The sequence below is a fragment of the Montipora capricornis genome, chromosome 14 (assembly GCF_036669925.1).
Source record: "Montipora capricornis isolate CH-2021 chromosome 14, ASM3666992v2, whole genome shotgun sequence".
Lineage (NCBI taxonomy): Eukaryota > Metazoa > Cnidaria > Anthozoa > Scleractinia > Acroporidae > Montipora > Montipora capricornis.
In genome coordinates, this window is record NC_090896.1 from 3,958,353 (window position 1) to 3,974,707 (window position 16,355).

The window sequence follows — 16,355 nt, forward strand, 5'->3', positions numbered from 1 at the left end:
TTTTCCAGTCTGTTTTTTCGCGCCATTTTTCTCATATTGGTGGATTCCTTATAAGGAATGCGGAAAGCGTGTCTTGACAGCTCCCGGATGTAGCTAAATTAGTGATGAAAAAGACATGGCGTCGCGTGTATGATGTTCTGAGCAGCAAATCAAGAAGGAAAGATCTATTTCGAGAGCAAATAATAAAGAAAAGGATTCACCGGATCAGTGTGTAATGTATGGCGTCGTGATAAAGATAAATCTTCTTAGCAGGACGCCAGGTGACGGATAAATAAGCGATCAAAAGAAATGAGTTCTAAAGTGAAGGTGGCTGTTCGAGTGAGACCATTCAACCGACGAGGTGGGTAAAGCGACTTAGGTTCAGTCTAAAAACTGGCGATTAGCGCTCATTTTGCTTTTTACAGGATTAAAGAAATTTATCGTTTGCTTGACTTCTCAGAAATCGAGCTGGGCACGAAATGCGTGGTAGACATGGACGAAACACAGACCATGCTCTTTGCCGGCGGCTCACGGGACAGGTCAGTGCTTTTCTTATATTTAGAAGCTTCTAGAATTGAATTGTTCTTAAGGCTTGTGTGAAAAAAAAAAAATTCTCTGATTCGTTTATTTTTAGTTTTGTTTACTCCAAATCAAATAACGATGTTGCAGTGAAGTTTGAAATCCGACAATTTTGGCAATTTAATTTAATGGAAAGGGCACAATCGATTGATCATCTTCTATTTAACATCTACCTCCTACCTGTCAGATAAATAGCCGTAAACCGTTATATTATCCATGTTAGCATTTTTCTCGCTTCTTCGGTGTTTGTCTTGACAGGAAATAAATTATCTGTTGATTTTACTATTTTTCTTGTGGAAATCCCTGGAAATGGCTAACTTATATTCCATTGCTGTTTATGTCAACTTTTGCGGAAGTGTCCAGCTTCGTAATTTGTAAAACTTTTCGATTTCTGTATTTTGTCGGCTTCCTCTGTGTAGTAATTTCTGCAGCGGGTCTCTCTTTGTCGAATATACGAGCCTCCTTTGGATAAACCTGCTCTTATTATCGTATTGCATAAGCTATTCAATTATATCTCGAATTTATCTGGGATTGTTAGAATGTTATCGTGACATTTCGGCTTTTTCCCGGACGTTGTTTTTGTCTGGATCGCTCATCGTTAAACACTGTCGTCTTTATTCAACATCTTGTTTTTGCACCCTCTTACGAGCAAGAGGATCCTCTTAGTCTATTGCAGTCGTTATATTTGTCTTTGGTTTTCGAAGAGGCAAATGTGATTATATTGTCATCAAAAGTTCTGACAGTAATTGTTTTCCCTGGAGTAAAATTCATTTCTATCGTGGAATCGAAAACTAAATATTCATTATGAGGCAATCGACGGCCCATCGCCTGATCACGTTTGATAATCCAAATTTATCGTTCAAAATTTACGAGTCCTTGAAAACGTTCAAGAACACTGGAGATAATGGAGTTTATTTCGATGGAAAAGTAAAACAAAAGAAAAACCTGCCCAAGGAAGCGTGCCAGTTAGCTGTTTGTTTGAAAAATTAAACATTTATCTTTTCCAGCCCTGGGTATTTTTAATTTCAACCGAGTGCCATTTTGTTTGCAGTTAAAAAAAAAAAAATTCTCTTTAGAATTCATTGTGATTTTTACATCGCCAGAGGCAGTTTTCAAAGTAATTAGCGTAACTTCTGCTCATCAAATATTTTTTGCTTTACAAATCTTGTAGATTTAGGCCATGCCTTCCGACTGATTAAGGGCAAAAGTTTATATGCTTTATTCTTCTATTCTTTACATGTTTATTGATTCTCTATGGACTCAATTTTTTGGAATACAGGAAACATACGAAGGTATGCAGAAGATATTTTCTTCTACTTTGTTTACATCAATTAATGCAAGTTTAAATAACAATATTGTTTATTTGGAATAAAAACCATTCTAAAAACGTCTAGTACTCCAAAGCATATTTATGGTATATTTAGTCTGATACTGGTACAAATGTGTTATCACAAGATTTTTTTTTAACTTCTTTCTGGTACATACTTCCTGAAAAATTAATGCCTCCGGAGAATTGATGATAAATTTTCTTAGGGCAACAATTTCCTTGGGGGTAATTTAGAGATCCTACGTGATCTAATGAGTGCAAGACTAGAGCTTCCTGCCATGAACACGGATATTCAACTATCATGATAATTTTTTTTCATTTTTATTTTCCTTTTAATACTAATGTTTAGACTGTTTTGAGGTGAACTAGTTTGAATACGTCCATGTGGATATTTAAGGATCACTTTAATGTGAAAAACATGACATCAATTTAAATTAAATAACACAATCTTGTGTGAGATGTCTATTTTCACGTTGTTGAATATGACAAGTTCCAACCTGTTGTATTTGATCAATTAGGGGTGCATTGAAGTGACCTTGTTCCAAATAGGAATGCAGTTCATGGAATAGACGTTAGAAATTAAATCCTTCGTTTTTAATGAGATTCACATTAAAATTGTCAAACACCTGTTAATTGTCCTTGTTGCTTCAAAATGCCAAACATACCATTTTAGACCATCACTCCACGAATATGTATTCTTATTCTGGAATACGGCCAATTGAACACACCCTTAGTTTACATGTATAGAATGGTACAGTCAAACCTCGATTATCCGGACTCGTTGGGACTAGACGAAATAGTCTGGATAATCGAGGGTCAGGATAATTGAGAATATGCATGTTAATGAGGAACAAAAACTGATGACATTAAGGAAGCAACATTTAATCGTGAAACAAAACAGTTACAAATCGTTTGAAAAACAGCTTCACTGTCTGTTGTGAACACCAGTGCACATGTCGGCAAACGTCATGATCTTATCAGATATCTGCCGTTTACTAACGCTATATTCAGCTGACAAATTGGTTCCTTTTTGTTCTTTCTCTAATCGCAAAATTATATCCTGTTTATCTTTTATCGAAAGAACGGATCGCTTACACTTAAAGGACATGATGATCGTGAATAAACATTCGTCACATAGTGTAGCCTTTACTTCCCATAAAAAAATAATTTCAATCTTTTCAGCTTTTACATTGCTTAGAAACAGCAATTTAATTTTTTTTGCCCAGAAGGCTGGAAATCTCATTTTCCAGATTTCTGATTTTCCAGAGAGGTCTGGGCAGGCATTCCAGTCACTTACTCTACTCAAATCAGTCACCAACTTAATGTAAAAGTGAAACCACTTTTGTAATAATTATTATTATTAATAGAAGGAACATAGTTTTTCACATTGTCTGACGTTAGAGTAAAATCTGTTTAGTCTCACTCCCTGGAGTCAATGGGTTAATTAAAAAAAAACACGCTAGCAAGGAGATGTCTCTGTGCCTGGAGTAAGGGTACGTAATGGTAAGGCAAATGGTCATCAGCATACAACAATCTGATGCTTGCTTGTTACTATTGACTTAATTTGATTGCACTTTTCATATTGTTTTTTTTTTCTTTCCCACCAAGACGTTTGCATTTGATCACTGCTTTTGGTCAATGGATGAAACTAACAGCAAATATGCCAGTAAGTACTGAATCCTCTGAAGTGGTGTTAGTCTTATGCAAGACCATTGTTACTGTAAGTAGTATATCGACTGAGGAATTTGGCTGTCCACAAAATGCCAGAACAACGGAGGGTGGAAAGTGCAAGTTGCAGGTTGCAGGTTAGGGCTGGCAAAGTAACGATATTTAATGTCGATTAACTCATAACAGTAATTCAACTGACACACCCGAGGTCGACGGTGCACTAATTTAACTCCCCCTCTCCATCAGTGCTCTGTTTTACAGGTACATGTAGTTAAAGCTACTTGGCTACATGGAAAGGAAAGAAGTCGAAACAAGGATGCAAGATCTGGTAATCGAACTCTGGACCTCTTGCACCAAGACTTTTATGTTTTGTTTAAATGATTTTTACAGTTTTAGTGCCTTGAATGTGTAAAAAGTCGCGATATCTTCTTCTAGTTCATGCATGAGGTGGATGAAGTTGAGATTGTGGGGTACACTGTTGCTGCTTACTGTACGATTAAAATTTGATGTATTGCAACTCCTTTTTAGGTCAAGAGAAAGTTTATAAGTACCTTGGTTCAGACGTCCTGGAGAATGCATTTGAGGGTTACAATGCCTGTATCTTTGCTTATGGGCAGACAGGTGCGAACCGATCGTAGACTTTTCAAGAGTTTATGGCGCCTTTATAATATTATTATGGTGAAAGCAGGTATTCAGCTACATCAAGCTTTCAAGGACTTTTAAGGAATGATCTTGTTGGATAGAATATTTTTGGGGAAGTCGTGCACGACAGTATAGCTTCAAAACTACTTGTAAGATTTTAATAATTATTTGTGAGGGGATGTCCAACAGAAGTCTTGTACTCACATCTCATAATTTATTTCAGTACCGGTCAGAGATGAGCATCCGTGTTTACCTGACTGTTTTAAACACATTTGTAAAAAAGGCACAAAAGCGAGTGTGTTTGGAAATGCTTTCCAAAACACACCTGTTTGCATTTGGAGCTATTTAGTACATTTATGTATGAGCTAGTGCTTTTGTTAGGGAAACAGTAGCTTAACCCATTGACATCTGAAGTGCCCTGGACCACCCCTGTTGGCAAGTAAAATTGCCTAGCATTAGACAGAGTGAAATGTGTCCCACTCCCAGGGGTCACATCTTAAAAGTGAAGTAAAGATGGTAATGGTTGACAAATGTGAAGAAGGAAGGCTAGAATTAAGTTTCAGTCATTTTCTAATACATCTACGAAGTACAATGTACAGGTTTCGTGCTGGATTTTGTACATAAAATTCCAGGAGTATTCAAGGAGTTTTCAAGAATCAGAAATTGAGTTTTCAAGGAGTGTTTGAAAGGTTATTTCTATGCCATACATCGTGTTTCATTGTTTTCTTTGCTGAAAAAGCCTACCTTGATATTCTTTTCCATGTCCCTGTGAGTTAAGTGCACATACGGGCATTTTAATTTTTGCATTTAATTTTTCCCTTATCGTCAAATTTGGGCTCAATTTTTTGAATGTCTCTTAAACTTAGTATGATGCAATCGCAACAATTTTCATCCAAGCAAAAATTTGAGGAGTTTTCAAGCAGTTTCCAAATCCTTTTTTCAAGGGCTTTTCAAGAGTCCTTGAAGTCCAAAATTAAATTCCAGGGCTTTTCAAGGACTTCAAGGAGCAGCACGAACCCTGAATGTAGCAATCATATCGTCATTCCATGACAATTATAATATTATTTTCATCGAATGATGATGTGAATAAGTTGGTTCTCTCTTGAGGGAAAGGGTTACCACAGAATTAGTCCAGTTACCAATATTATTTACAACAACTGCAGACTTTACTTGTAGGTTCTGGAAAAACGTTCACCATGATGGGAAGCCATGACCAGAATCAAACTGGTGTAATACCCAGGCTGTGTAATGAGCTGTTTGATCGCATTTCCAAAGTAAGTGATATTTAAAGTGTGAAGTGGGTCCAAATCAAACAGTACATGTAGCAATGCTGAATGTGACCCATCAACTCATTCCACTACTTAATAAGCCAATTCAGGGCTTGAATAAACAAAAAAAATAACAAAAGGAAGTGCAAGTTATTCCCCTGTGTGAACCTCGACTCTGTCCTTTTGTTTGTTTATAAATAGAAACTTGCCATTTGATTGCCTGCTCAGTGCTGTGAAGCAGAAAAGTCTTTGATTGTAATATTAAATTAAATTTTTTATTTTTACAGTATGTATAGTAATGGATGGATCAGTAGCAAGTCTCTTCCTTTTTATCACACCTGTGCATGCCGCATATTTCCTTTTTCTTTTGGTGTACTCGGAGGGTGTAAATTGTAGGTTGCAGATCATTGTTTTACCATAACTGAAACAGCCCAAACGTCTACAAAATGCTAACCTTAGGCCTAAACGTTACATGTAACTAAAGCATAGTGTGAGAGGCCTAATGTTACCATTAGTAAAGTAAAGGTTTGGTTTGTTTCAGCTGTAGCAATGACCTCCATGTTATACATTATACTTTTGTGGAATGCAGATGGACTTTTAGTTGGATCCCTACCTACCAATAATCTGTTTTTCAGAATGAGGATGAGAACATCACTTACAAAGTGGAGGTTTCCTACATTGAGATTTACAATGAAAAAGTCAGGGATCTGCTTTGCCCACGAGGGTAAGTACAGTAACTTGTACTTGTAACATTGATACATGTAAGTTGCAGGTAAGGAGCATACAACTGTTAAGTGTAGCATTCTGAGCCAGTTGTTCCAAAGCTAATTAACTTACATGCAATCCAGGTTTAGTGTAAACTTTTGTTTTCGTGTTTTCAACTTTTTGGTGAAAGTTTCTTGCTTATTTTTGTTTTTAGAGTTTTTGCCAAATATCAGCATTGAACAGTATTTGGGAATAGAGAAATAAACCCTTGGTTAATTTTTAATCTAAGATTAGCGTTTATCAGCTTTTAAACAACCCCTGTGGGATTTACATGTGGATGCCACTGTTATTGCTAGCTATTCCTGGCCACTCTCTCTATCCATCTCTCCCTATATAGCTTTGTTAATACATGTAGGCTCTTTTTTTAAAGTAGCAATTTACTGTTGAAATTGTATTTGGCTTTTTACTTCTTTTATGTGTAAGTATTTCTTTGCGAAATGTAATAATTTTAGAAGTTTAGCATGTAATTTTGCTTAAACAAATAATGTGCAAATAATTTTGAAGGAGGAGTTAATCAAGATTAGGAGTACAGTTTTACATGTATGTCATTCAGACTGTGATACATTAATAGTAATTAAAAAACCATTTTTCCTCCAGAAATCATGCTACACTTAGAGTACGAGAACACAAAATCTTAGGACCATATGTGGAAGGCCTCACAAAACTTGTTGTATCTTCTTTCAAGGTTTGTGAACAATAATCAATAAAGGTTATTAATCACATTTCAATGATTTATCATACAGTATCATCAATAGACCTAATCGGCTAACTCAATGTTGTACCCAATTCAAACCCTTTGGGAATAAAACGTTTTGTTCCAGGTATTTCCATATCATTTAAATATGAATGCTACATTATCATGCAAATACAATACACAAAGAATCTTAGTCCCGGGAGATTTGAATTGGGTACAACATTGAGTTAGCCGATTAGGTCTATTACCTATCTTATCAGTAATGGATAGGGTAAAAATAATCATCATACTGTAATGTTAAAAGCTCTGTGTTCTTCTCAAACAAAATGTTTTATGGAACATTAGAGAAGCTGAAATAAATTTGTAGCACAGTTAAAGTTCCTGGACCAGTATTGCCAGCTTAAGTGCTGCTGTTTGTTCGTAGTTTTGGAACTTTTTACCGGCTTAAAGAGGAGGACCTAGCACTGTTGTCTTTGATTTGTTCTCCCTCTACAGTACTTGAAATCTTTTTTACTATGAAAGACAACACAAAGTTTTTCTTTGAAGTACATGTATATATGTAAGGTCAAACTACTTATTGAATAACAATTTGGAGGAGAAGGGCCAGGGACACTGCATGAATGCTAAGCATTCAGATTCACATCTCACTGTTTTGCAGTAATACAGTACATCAAGGGCTTATGGGGAGTGTTGGTGTGGTGAAGAAAACTTGGGTTTTTTTAGAGATGGGTTTATGCTGTGGCTCAATTTTTTTTTTGAAACAGTTCAGTTATGATTTTCCTTTGTTTCAGGTTATGATAATGACCAAGAGGCAAAGAAAAATCAAATTGAACTGGTTTGAAAATGTTGAAACCAAGAAAAATTTTGAACTGCAACATGATGTAGAGAAGATAAAAGTGATAAAAATAAAAGTTAAAATTATTACAGTGTACAACAGTGCAGCTCCTCCCTTTTGATAGTACCGTAATTTCTGGCTGATAACCTGTGGGTAACCTGTTAATTGTGAGCAAGATGAGCTTAGTTTTTAAATTCTACCTTACGGGTAAGTCTTTTGAAGCCTTAATGGATAATTTTATTTAATTTGGTATAATATAATTGGAAATTGCGGGTAATCTGTTGCATTTACATGTATTTTCTCCACACAACCAAAAACTAATGTGCCAGTGCAGATACTGTGTCATGCGGGTAATCGGCCAGAAATCACAGCACATTTTGAGCCTATTCATTTCTGTAAAGGATATAGAGACGCTGATGATTGAAGGAAATAAATCAAGAACCGTCGCAGCCACCAACATGAACACAGAGAGTAGCAGGTCACATGCTGTTTTTAATATAGTGTTGACAAGATCGGAGTACGATCAACAAACTGAGGTTAGTGTTTTTCATTTATTAACTACTAGTCTAATACATGTAGATACAATAAAAATGTAACAGGTTTTCAGTGGCTGCAGGTACATGTACTGCATGCTGTAGTGCTGTTGCAGTACAGATTTGTAACGATACATGTATGTTCACGTATGATATGGCATGCGGCAGCTTCTTGTAGGTTCTTGTTGCTGTATTCAAAACCCTATGCTTGTATTGAAAATGGATATTAACTTTACAATGTACATGTACATGTAGCCATGAAAGAGAATGATTTAAATAGCAGTCATCAAAACTGTCATCAGTAAAAATCATTCCCTTATGGCCACATGTATGTCAAAATAATGAACTAGTTACTGAATTTATTGAATTTGCTAGCCAATGTAAGTGAATCAAATTTTCTTCAACAGCAAGGGATATAATTTTACAAGATACTTGTAGTTATGAATTTATATGTACTGGTGAAGACAGTTCCAAAATCATGCTCATAATTAATTTTGTTTCCTTTTGTGGAATTGGCAAGAAGGAAATTAATTTGGGCTTTTTTTCCGGGTTCTATGGGAAGTCATATATAGGATTGTCCATGTCAATTAAGTTTGTAATTCTATGTAATATAGTAATTTTCAGTGTACATGTATTGAGCTTAATTCCCCAGCTTTGTCATGGAAAATCAGTCTGGACAGTGCTCTGATCTACGTGTGTGACGAGCTTTTATTAATGTTTGTAGTCCATTGGTGAGAAAGTCAGCAAGTTAAGCCTGGTGGATTTAGCGGGCAGTGAAAGAGCAAGCAAGAGTGGGGCCGAGGGAGAAAGACTGAAAGAAGGAAGTAATATAAACAGGTATGTGAGAGGTAGTAAGTTTTTTGCAAGCCATGAAAGCCCTCCTTAACAATAATTGTCCAATTGAGCAATAATTGTAACAGTAATAATTGTCCCTTAAACTTTGCTCATCAAGTAAACACAAACTGAGGAGTGTGTAAACTGCAGATAAAAGGTTGTAGGGTAGGTTTCTCCATTAAGCTGAAACAACCCAAGCCTTTACTAATGCTACCACTGAGCCTAAACACTATGCTTTAGATAATGTTTAAGCCTAAGGTTAGCAATTTCTTTGTAGAGGTTTGGTTTGTTTTGGTTATGGTAAAACAATGACCTCCAACGTATTAACTCTTACCGGCAACCTGGGGTCAATTTAATAAAACTTTTACACGTGTAATATACAAGTGTAGCCATTGTTTTAGAGTCTGAGAACAATAGCTACATGTACACTTGTAAATTACATGTGTAAAAGTTTTATTACCGTAGTTATTCGGTTATAAGGCGCACTCGGTTATAAGACGCACCCCAAACTTAGCAATTTAATCAAGCTACAAAATTACACGAAAATGCTCGGTTATAAGACGCACCAAAAAATTGAGAGTTATCAAAAGGATGTGATGAATTTGAGAACAATTATCGTTAGACAATTGGCATGCGAACTCTTTTTGTTAACGTATAAACGTAAAAACGAAAGCTAAAAGTTCACACCTGAAATGATAAACATACAACGCATACGCATTTATTTGAACCTTCTGACTTAATAAATAGTCAGAGTTCAGACTTCAGACTTCAAGCAAAAGCGAACGGCGAAAAACTCCCTCCGAAAGTCATTCAAAGGTGTTCGACAGCTGAATATCAACACTCCACCAAGGATGCAAATTTCAATGCACAAGAAAGGCTGGACGAACGAAGAAGGTATGTTTTATCTCCACACTGTTTGTTCAGAGAAGAAACTTTTCATGTGAGCGACAAACACGATTCTCGGAATTCGAAACAAGGTTCGAACAATTGTATTGTTGTCGTGGGTATCACGTTACTGAGCACGTGCTTTTAAGCACGTATGCAAATTTCCGTTTGTTTGCTTTTCTCTTGAAGTCGTTTAGTTTTCTAAAGGTCTCTAAAAGCACTATTCTTTTTTAGTAGACAACTAGTGTCCTTTTCTTGTGTTGTTTAAACTGCAAGTTCTTCTCAAATTGTGATCTTAAGATTTTCTTGCATGAAAATACTTGGCTATAAGACGCACCCCAATTTTAGCACTAACTTGCCACCCAAAGACAGATTTTTCTTGAAAAAACCATGCGCCTTATAACCGAATAACTACGGTAAATTGATCCCAGCACTTTACACTCTCCGCACAAACTGTTAAGAAAGATTACCTTAAACCAAACTTAACCCCTTGTATTGTTGTAAATACATTAGTTGTACATGTAGTCAGCATCTAGAGTTAAACGGGACACTTGGTGATGTTAATGAAAATTTCGATTTCATTGGATAACCTACATTATTTTCTGGACACAAGTGGAGCTCACACTGATTTAGCTTATTCCAGTTTCGGGAACATTTTCTGTACTCGATGGAACATTCATGTTGCCAAGATGTCGTTCTGTCAGTCAGCAGAAAGAAAAACCATAAATATTATTTTACTCTGGTGGGACGAAAAATATGTCCACTTTGTAGCCACTGAAAACTTTCAATTCTGATACATTAGTACAGTAATTGTGGAAGAGTAAAGTTGAGTAGGAATTTACATGTACAGTATCTCACCATGGTCCCTTGACCTGGGCATATACTGTATGTAGCCATTAATTTAGGGATGCACACTTCATTATTTTTCAATTTACATTATTTGTTTATCCTGGACAGTCAATCATGCTACCAGTTAATGTTTTGTGAAATATTTTGTAGATCTTTGGTAACCCTGGGTCAAGTTATTTCAAGTCTTGCAGATCAGGTGAGATTGTTTTCAGTATGTTTATTATTTTGTTTTTGTCAAAAAATAACGACATTGTATTAATTGCCACGTACTGCCTGTATGGTGATTATAAAAACATTACATGTAAATGCAGTAAAACTAAGTTAACAACAAAAATACTGTAGCTTTTTTTCTGCAGTGTTGTCAGTAGTTTTTTGATCATGGGTGTACAGAGCACCTTTAATTTGAAGCTTTTTTTGTGATTGTTTTATTTTTTTGCCCCCTCTTTCTCTGTCCTTGGCCTCTTTTTGGCCGTTAACACAGTGACACTGGAAACTTGTTCAATTGGTTCGAATTTAGAGACTCTTTCAAGGGTTAAGGAAACATGCATAGAAGTGTGTCAATGGCATGCTTGTTGCTAACGCAGAGGAGACCTTTGGACCTTACAGGTGCACGACCTCTCCTCAGCACAATGATGATGTAATTGATGTTAGTTTTCTTTGATTGTGCCTAGTCTGGAGCAAAATCTAAGAAAGTTCTTCATGTCCCGTATAGAGATTCTGTCCTCACATGGCTTCTCAAGGTAACAGTATTGTCTCTTTTTCCTGGATATCCATTTTGTTGTTGTTTGCTTAAAATCTCTTGTATGTCTAGAAGTGATTTGTAAACGCACAACCAGTGCTGAATTATCAAACAGGAGGCTTCTCCGTAGAGCAATGTACTGTACTCTGGTCACGGCAGCTGCATTCTGGTTGAAAGTGTTATGCATTAAAGTAACAGGGCAGCAAAGCCAAAAACGTCGAGATTTTGGGTACTGACAATGTTTTTGCTTACTTGCCTCACAAACCCCCAGCAAGGAATCTACATTTGTATCATTCATTGGTTTAAGGAAATCGAGTGATGAATGTACATTTGTACCACTATGCACATGGACAAAGTAAAATGGTCAGGGCACTTGCCATGGGATTCGTAGATCCTGGCCTTGTGACTTGGTATTATTAGAAGACCTCTCTTTAATGATACTGATACAGTATTTCTGTGTTGCTTGACTATTGTTAGGACAACCTTGGTGGCAATAGTAAAACTGTTATGGTGGCTACTGTTAGTCCAGCTGCAGATAATTACGAAGAGACTCTCTCTACACTACGTTATGCTGATAGAGCCAAAAAAATTGTCAACCACGCTGTTGTTAATGAAGATCCCAACGCTAAGGTATGAAACAACACAAAATAAACGCGTGGTGACTTTGTTTTACTCCTTGGATAGAGTGGTAATATTATTATCGTACTATCACACAGTCCAAACCTGTGGTTTGCTGTTAAGTTATTTTTGTCAAATCACAGCCAAATTACAATCAAATACATGTACACTGTAGGGGCACAAAGAACTGGGGAAAGCTGTGAAGAAAAATACCGTAGTGTGGCGACTGGGCTTTAGGTTGTGTTGATGATGGCGGTGGTTTGTGATGAGGCTGCTGATGGTAAAGCGTGGGACGGCAGTTATGAGTTCACATGACAAAGGGAGAAATGATGGTGATGGTAGAGACTAGGTGATTTTGGGGGTGGTGTGATGGTGACAGTTGTAATAAGAATAGTGAATGTTGATGGTAATGCACCTACCTGTAATTGGATGCATGCCCTATTTTGACATCCAACGCAAAGTGTTGTCCCTTTAAGTCTAAAGCTGTGTTCACACTCAATGTTGATTATGATGAACTGAAGTACTGTATATATCAGGCTATCATACTCCACTCAATTTTATTCAATTATGGTTCTGTTCACACCTGCGAAAATTCAAATACAATACACAGGATAACCTCGCAGTGTGAGACAAAAAAAATTTAATGGTGCCTTACCACGTGGGTGCCACGATTATCATCACCATCATGTGCTTGAGGCAAGAAGAGAATCAAGGATATCTTCCGAGAATAAAAGAATACAAATCCAAATCTTCGCTCCATAAAGCGATTAGAAGTTTCATCTGCTCATACCACCACGTGCTCGCCATTCTGTTCAATTACGCATTGCAAATTACTTCAAACAACCCCTTTGAGGTTGTTTGAAGTAATTATAATCCAGTTATAATCAGGGACTGCAATTAGTTGATGTGAACCCATTTCATATTTAATTCGATTATAAGTCGATCATAATCGAGGCCTAATGTGAACACGGCTTAAGCCTTTGCTGCCTATGTGCAACAATAAGTTAAGGATGAAGGTTAGACAGTGTTATTTTTGACTTTGGGTACATGTACATTGTAAAGGCAACTGTTTATCCCAACTCGAGGGGTGCTCAGCATTTGGGGAACACTTTGTGACGTTACTTGTCTGTATTCCAAGACACTAGTGATGGTGAGTAGTGGTGGTGGTGTCGGCAGCAGCAATAGTGCTTGTTATGATGCGTTACAGCTGTGCAAAGAACTTTGTCCAGAAGCTTTCCAAAAAAGCAAACAGACCATTAGTTGTGTTGACGGTCGTGGCGGTGGCTGTTGTAAGAATCAAGCAAAGACAATGCAGACCCAAAATAAGAGATAAAGATGCTTGGTATCATAAATTATTGTGTACTGGAGCAACTTTACTGGTTCGTGTACTGCCATTTGATTTCTTAAAGGTAATTAAATCTTAACTTTCTGAATTTCTTCCACCTGTCAGATTATTCGTGAGCTGCGCGAGGAAGTTGATCGCCTTAAGAGATTACTTGCTGCTAAGATTGCTGGAAAGTCCCACATCGTTGAACCGGGAGAGACAACCATTGAGATTGAAGAGATGTTGTCGGAAAGCGAGAAGTTGATGAGTGAATGCACAATGACATGGGAACAGAAAGAAAAACAAACTGAGAAAATTCAACAGGTAAGATAGCAGCTTTGTGCTTGAAGAAGATTAATTTTTAATCTTTGTCTTAGCTCTTTTACTTCACTTGCGTCGCTGTTTTTTCATACACTGTACCTTAAAAGAACTTACTCCACTTAAGGCAGTTTGGAGTTTTCACGCGCTTTATTTTCACAGAATATGGAGTCGAAAAACATGTTATATGAAGGCTAAAATTGATTCTTATGGTAATGGCACAAATTAAAACCTTCTCCTTTCAGAAGGTGGCTCTTGGAAGGCGCAGGAATAGCAGCATTACACGCGCGTATTATTTGCGTAAATCCGCCATATTGTGCGCAATTCACACGCAAACTACGCGCGCGTTACGCGAGAGTAAAAAATACACGAAAGACAAGTGTGTGTAAATAATTACACGCAAATTATTCACAGTGCGTGTAAAATTTTACACGCAGAGTTTCTTGTAAAAGAGGGCAGAGTATGCACTGTTGTACGTCAATTTGTAGCGGCTTTTCTCGAAGAAAATGTTACATGTCTAATTACCCTAGTGGTTTCCGAAGAATTTATTCAGCTTTGCATTTCAACATTTTCGCGAAAAGTGTCCACTTTGGTTGAATAATCAAGACTTGGTTATAAACGTAAAGAATCAACTCAGAATCGGTTTGCTAATTTAGTGTTTTCTTTTTTTCTTTCTTTCTTTCCTTAGGAAAGGCATAAGGCTCTTGAAGAAATGGGAATCTCGGTGCAGTCGTCCGGAATCGCAGTTGAAAAATCCAAGTTTTACCTCGTCAATTTAAATGCAGATCCTTCGATGAATGAATTGCTGGTGTATTATTTGAAGGTTAGTGTGCTGAAGTGTTTTTCTCCTTTCCACAAAAATAAGTGGTCTTACAATACCAAGGTCCTCTTTATAGGGCCTGTGTCAGAGGTATCAAAAACTAAAGATGGTTTTCACCTGACGTCACAGCGCCCCATGCAGGTGCACAGAACAATAGAGAAAGAAGTCTTTTGGGAATTTAACTCTATTATAATGCAAAACATGAGCCCTAATTTGCTATTGTTTTGTGCACAAACATGGCCGTCTCATCACTTCACGATTGAAAACCATCTATAGGTTTCCATGGTATTTAACGCAGGTTAGCGCTAACCATGCTTCGAGCAACCCGGGCCTCTAGTTTGACCAATTCCTCGCCCCTACGTGTATTCGCTTTGCTACTTTTGTATTGGCTGTTTTATTCAAACTTCCTTCAATGTTTCAAGCGGCCATTTTTACGTTTCGCCTGATTTGGTTGCCAGTTCCCAGTCGCTGATTTTGGCGAAATTTTGTGATACAGCCCGTTTATCACCAATACCATTCCATTCATCGGCCAGCTTTCTGATTCAATTGTAATTTTATGGTTGAAGGAACATACTGTTGTAGGGAGACCAGACGCAGCACACAATCCGGTAAGTTGATCATTGACTTACAATGAATTTTATTGAATGGCCTTTTGCAGGCATTCTATTACGTTCAATTTCATTAAGTGTTACGACTGAGCCCATTGAAAGAGAAACAGGTGTACATAGTTTCTTTGAAAGCCACTGTACTTGCAGATTTTTAAACTTCCTGTAGCGCACGACGCGAATCGCATCTCGGACGAAGGTGTTGACTAAGTTTTGAGTGGTAGTACTTTATCAAGATACAGAAAATCGTGTATTTCTCTCGTTTCTTTGCATTGAAAATTAGGTTAAGTCCTCTCTTCTTTGGAGAAAGCGTCCGTTTCTTTCAACTGGATTTCCCAATTGTGCCATTTGTATACTGTATTTTAGAAACTTTCTGACTGGTCTTTAAAGAGCTAAATAAGGGAAAAATTATCTCTAAAGGTCTTAAAAGTTACTACTTCTGTCTGGGTTTTTATTGGTTCTAGGATATTCAGTTGGGAGGCCTGGGGATTCTGCAAGAACACTGTCAACTGGACATTGAGGATAATGAAGTGTCTGTTACACCGCTGGCAAAAACAGGGTATGTTATGGCTACTGACGACTCAAGTTGTGGATGATTCATTTAGGTAGCCTAGTGAGTGCATCGTACTGCAAGAATCGGCCAGCTGGGATTCTTAACTGTTGTTGTTGTTCTGTTCTGTCGTTTCGTTGATGTGTTTCATTGGCCCTGAAAAGCCTCTAAGGGGAGTGGTCAATTTAAGTATACATTGTATTGTAATATGGCTGAAGCGAGATGTACTAGTTACAAAACGGGCTGCAGCAAATATTCTGCACGGGCTGTAACTTACACGTGGATTTTGCATGGAGACCGTGCAATAGACAATTACAAACATCAATTCCTCCTATATTGAAAGCATGAACTAAAGTACGCGTAGCATCCAAGAAATTAACTTTTTCTGTGTCTCCTGCATTGGCAGAACTTGTGTGAATGGAAAACTCGTGGAAGAGAAAACCCAACTTAAACATGGCGATCGAATTCTTTGGGGAAACAACCATTATTTTAGGATCAATTGTCCCCGTCTTCCAGGTAACAC

General features: G+C 37.2%; 1 protein-coding gene across 2 annotated transcripts in view; it reads left to right on the forward strand.

Moving 5' to 3' along the window:
- Positions 1 to 107: 107 nt before the first annotated feature.
- The window catches only part of LOC138032163 (kinesin-like protein KIF13A), a 49,850-nt gene continuing 33,602 nt past the window's right edge, over positions 108 to 16,355 (forward strand). For both annotated transcript variants that reach the window (XM_068879768.1, XM_068879769.1), the window contains exons 1-18: positions 108 to 340; positions 440 to 518; positions 1,838 to 1,850; positions 3,494 to 3,551; positions 4,082 to 4,174; positions 5,372 to 5,469; positions 6,099 to 6,187; positions 6,826 to 6,913; positions 8,159 to 8,293; positions 9,015 to 9,127; positions 11,009 to 11,054; positions 11,530 to 11,598; positions 12,075 to 12,227; positions 13,666 to 13,863; positions 14,546 to 14,680; positions 15,244 to 15,285; positions 15,747 to 15,841; positions 16,239 to 16,348. In XM_068879768.1, the coding sequence (XP_068735869.1) occupies positions 289 to 340; positions 440 to 518; positions 1,838 to 1,850; positions 3,494 to 3,551; positions 4,082 to 4,174; positions 5,372 to 5,469; positions 6,099 to 6,187; positions 6,826 to 6,913; positions 8,159 to 8,293; positions 9,015 to 9,127; positions 11,009 to 11,054; positions 11,530 to 11,598; positions 12,075 to 12,227; positions 13,666 to 13,863; positions 14,546 to 14,680; positions 15,244 to 15,285; positions 15,747 to 15,841; positions 16,239 to 16,348 (1,666 nt within the window). In that variant the 5' untranslated portion in view covers positions 108 to 288. The remainder of the gene's footprint in view (positions 341 to 439; positions 519 to 1,837; positions 1,851 to 3,493; positions 3,552 to 4,081; positions 4,175 to 5,371; positions 5,470 to 6,098; positions 6,188 to 6,825; positions 6,914 to 8,158; positions 8,294 to 9,014; positions 9,128 to 11,008; positions 11,055 to 11,529; positions 11,599 to 12,074; positions 12,228 to 13,665; positions 13,864 to 14,545; positions 14,681 to 15,243; positions 15,286 to 15,746; positions 15,842 to 16,238; positions 16,349 to 16,355) is intronic.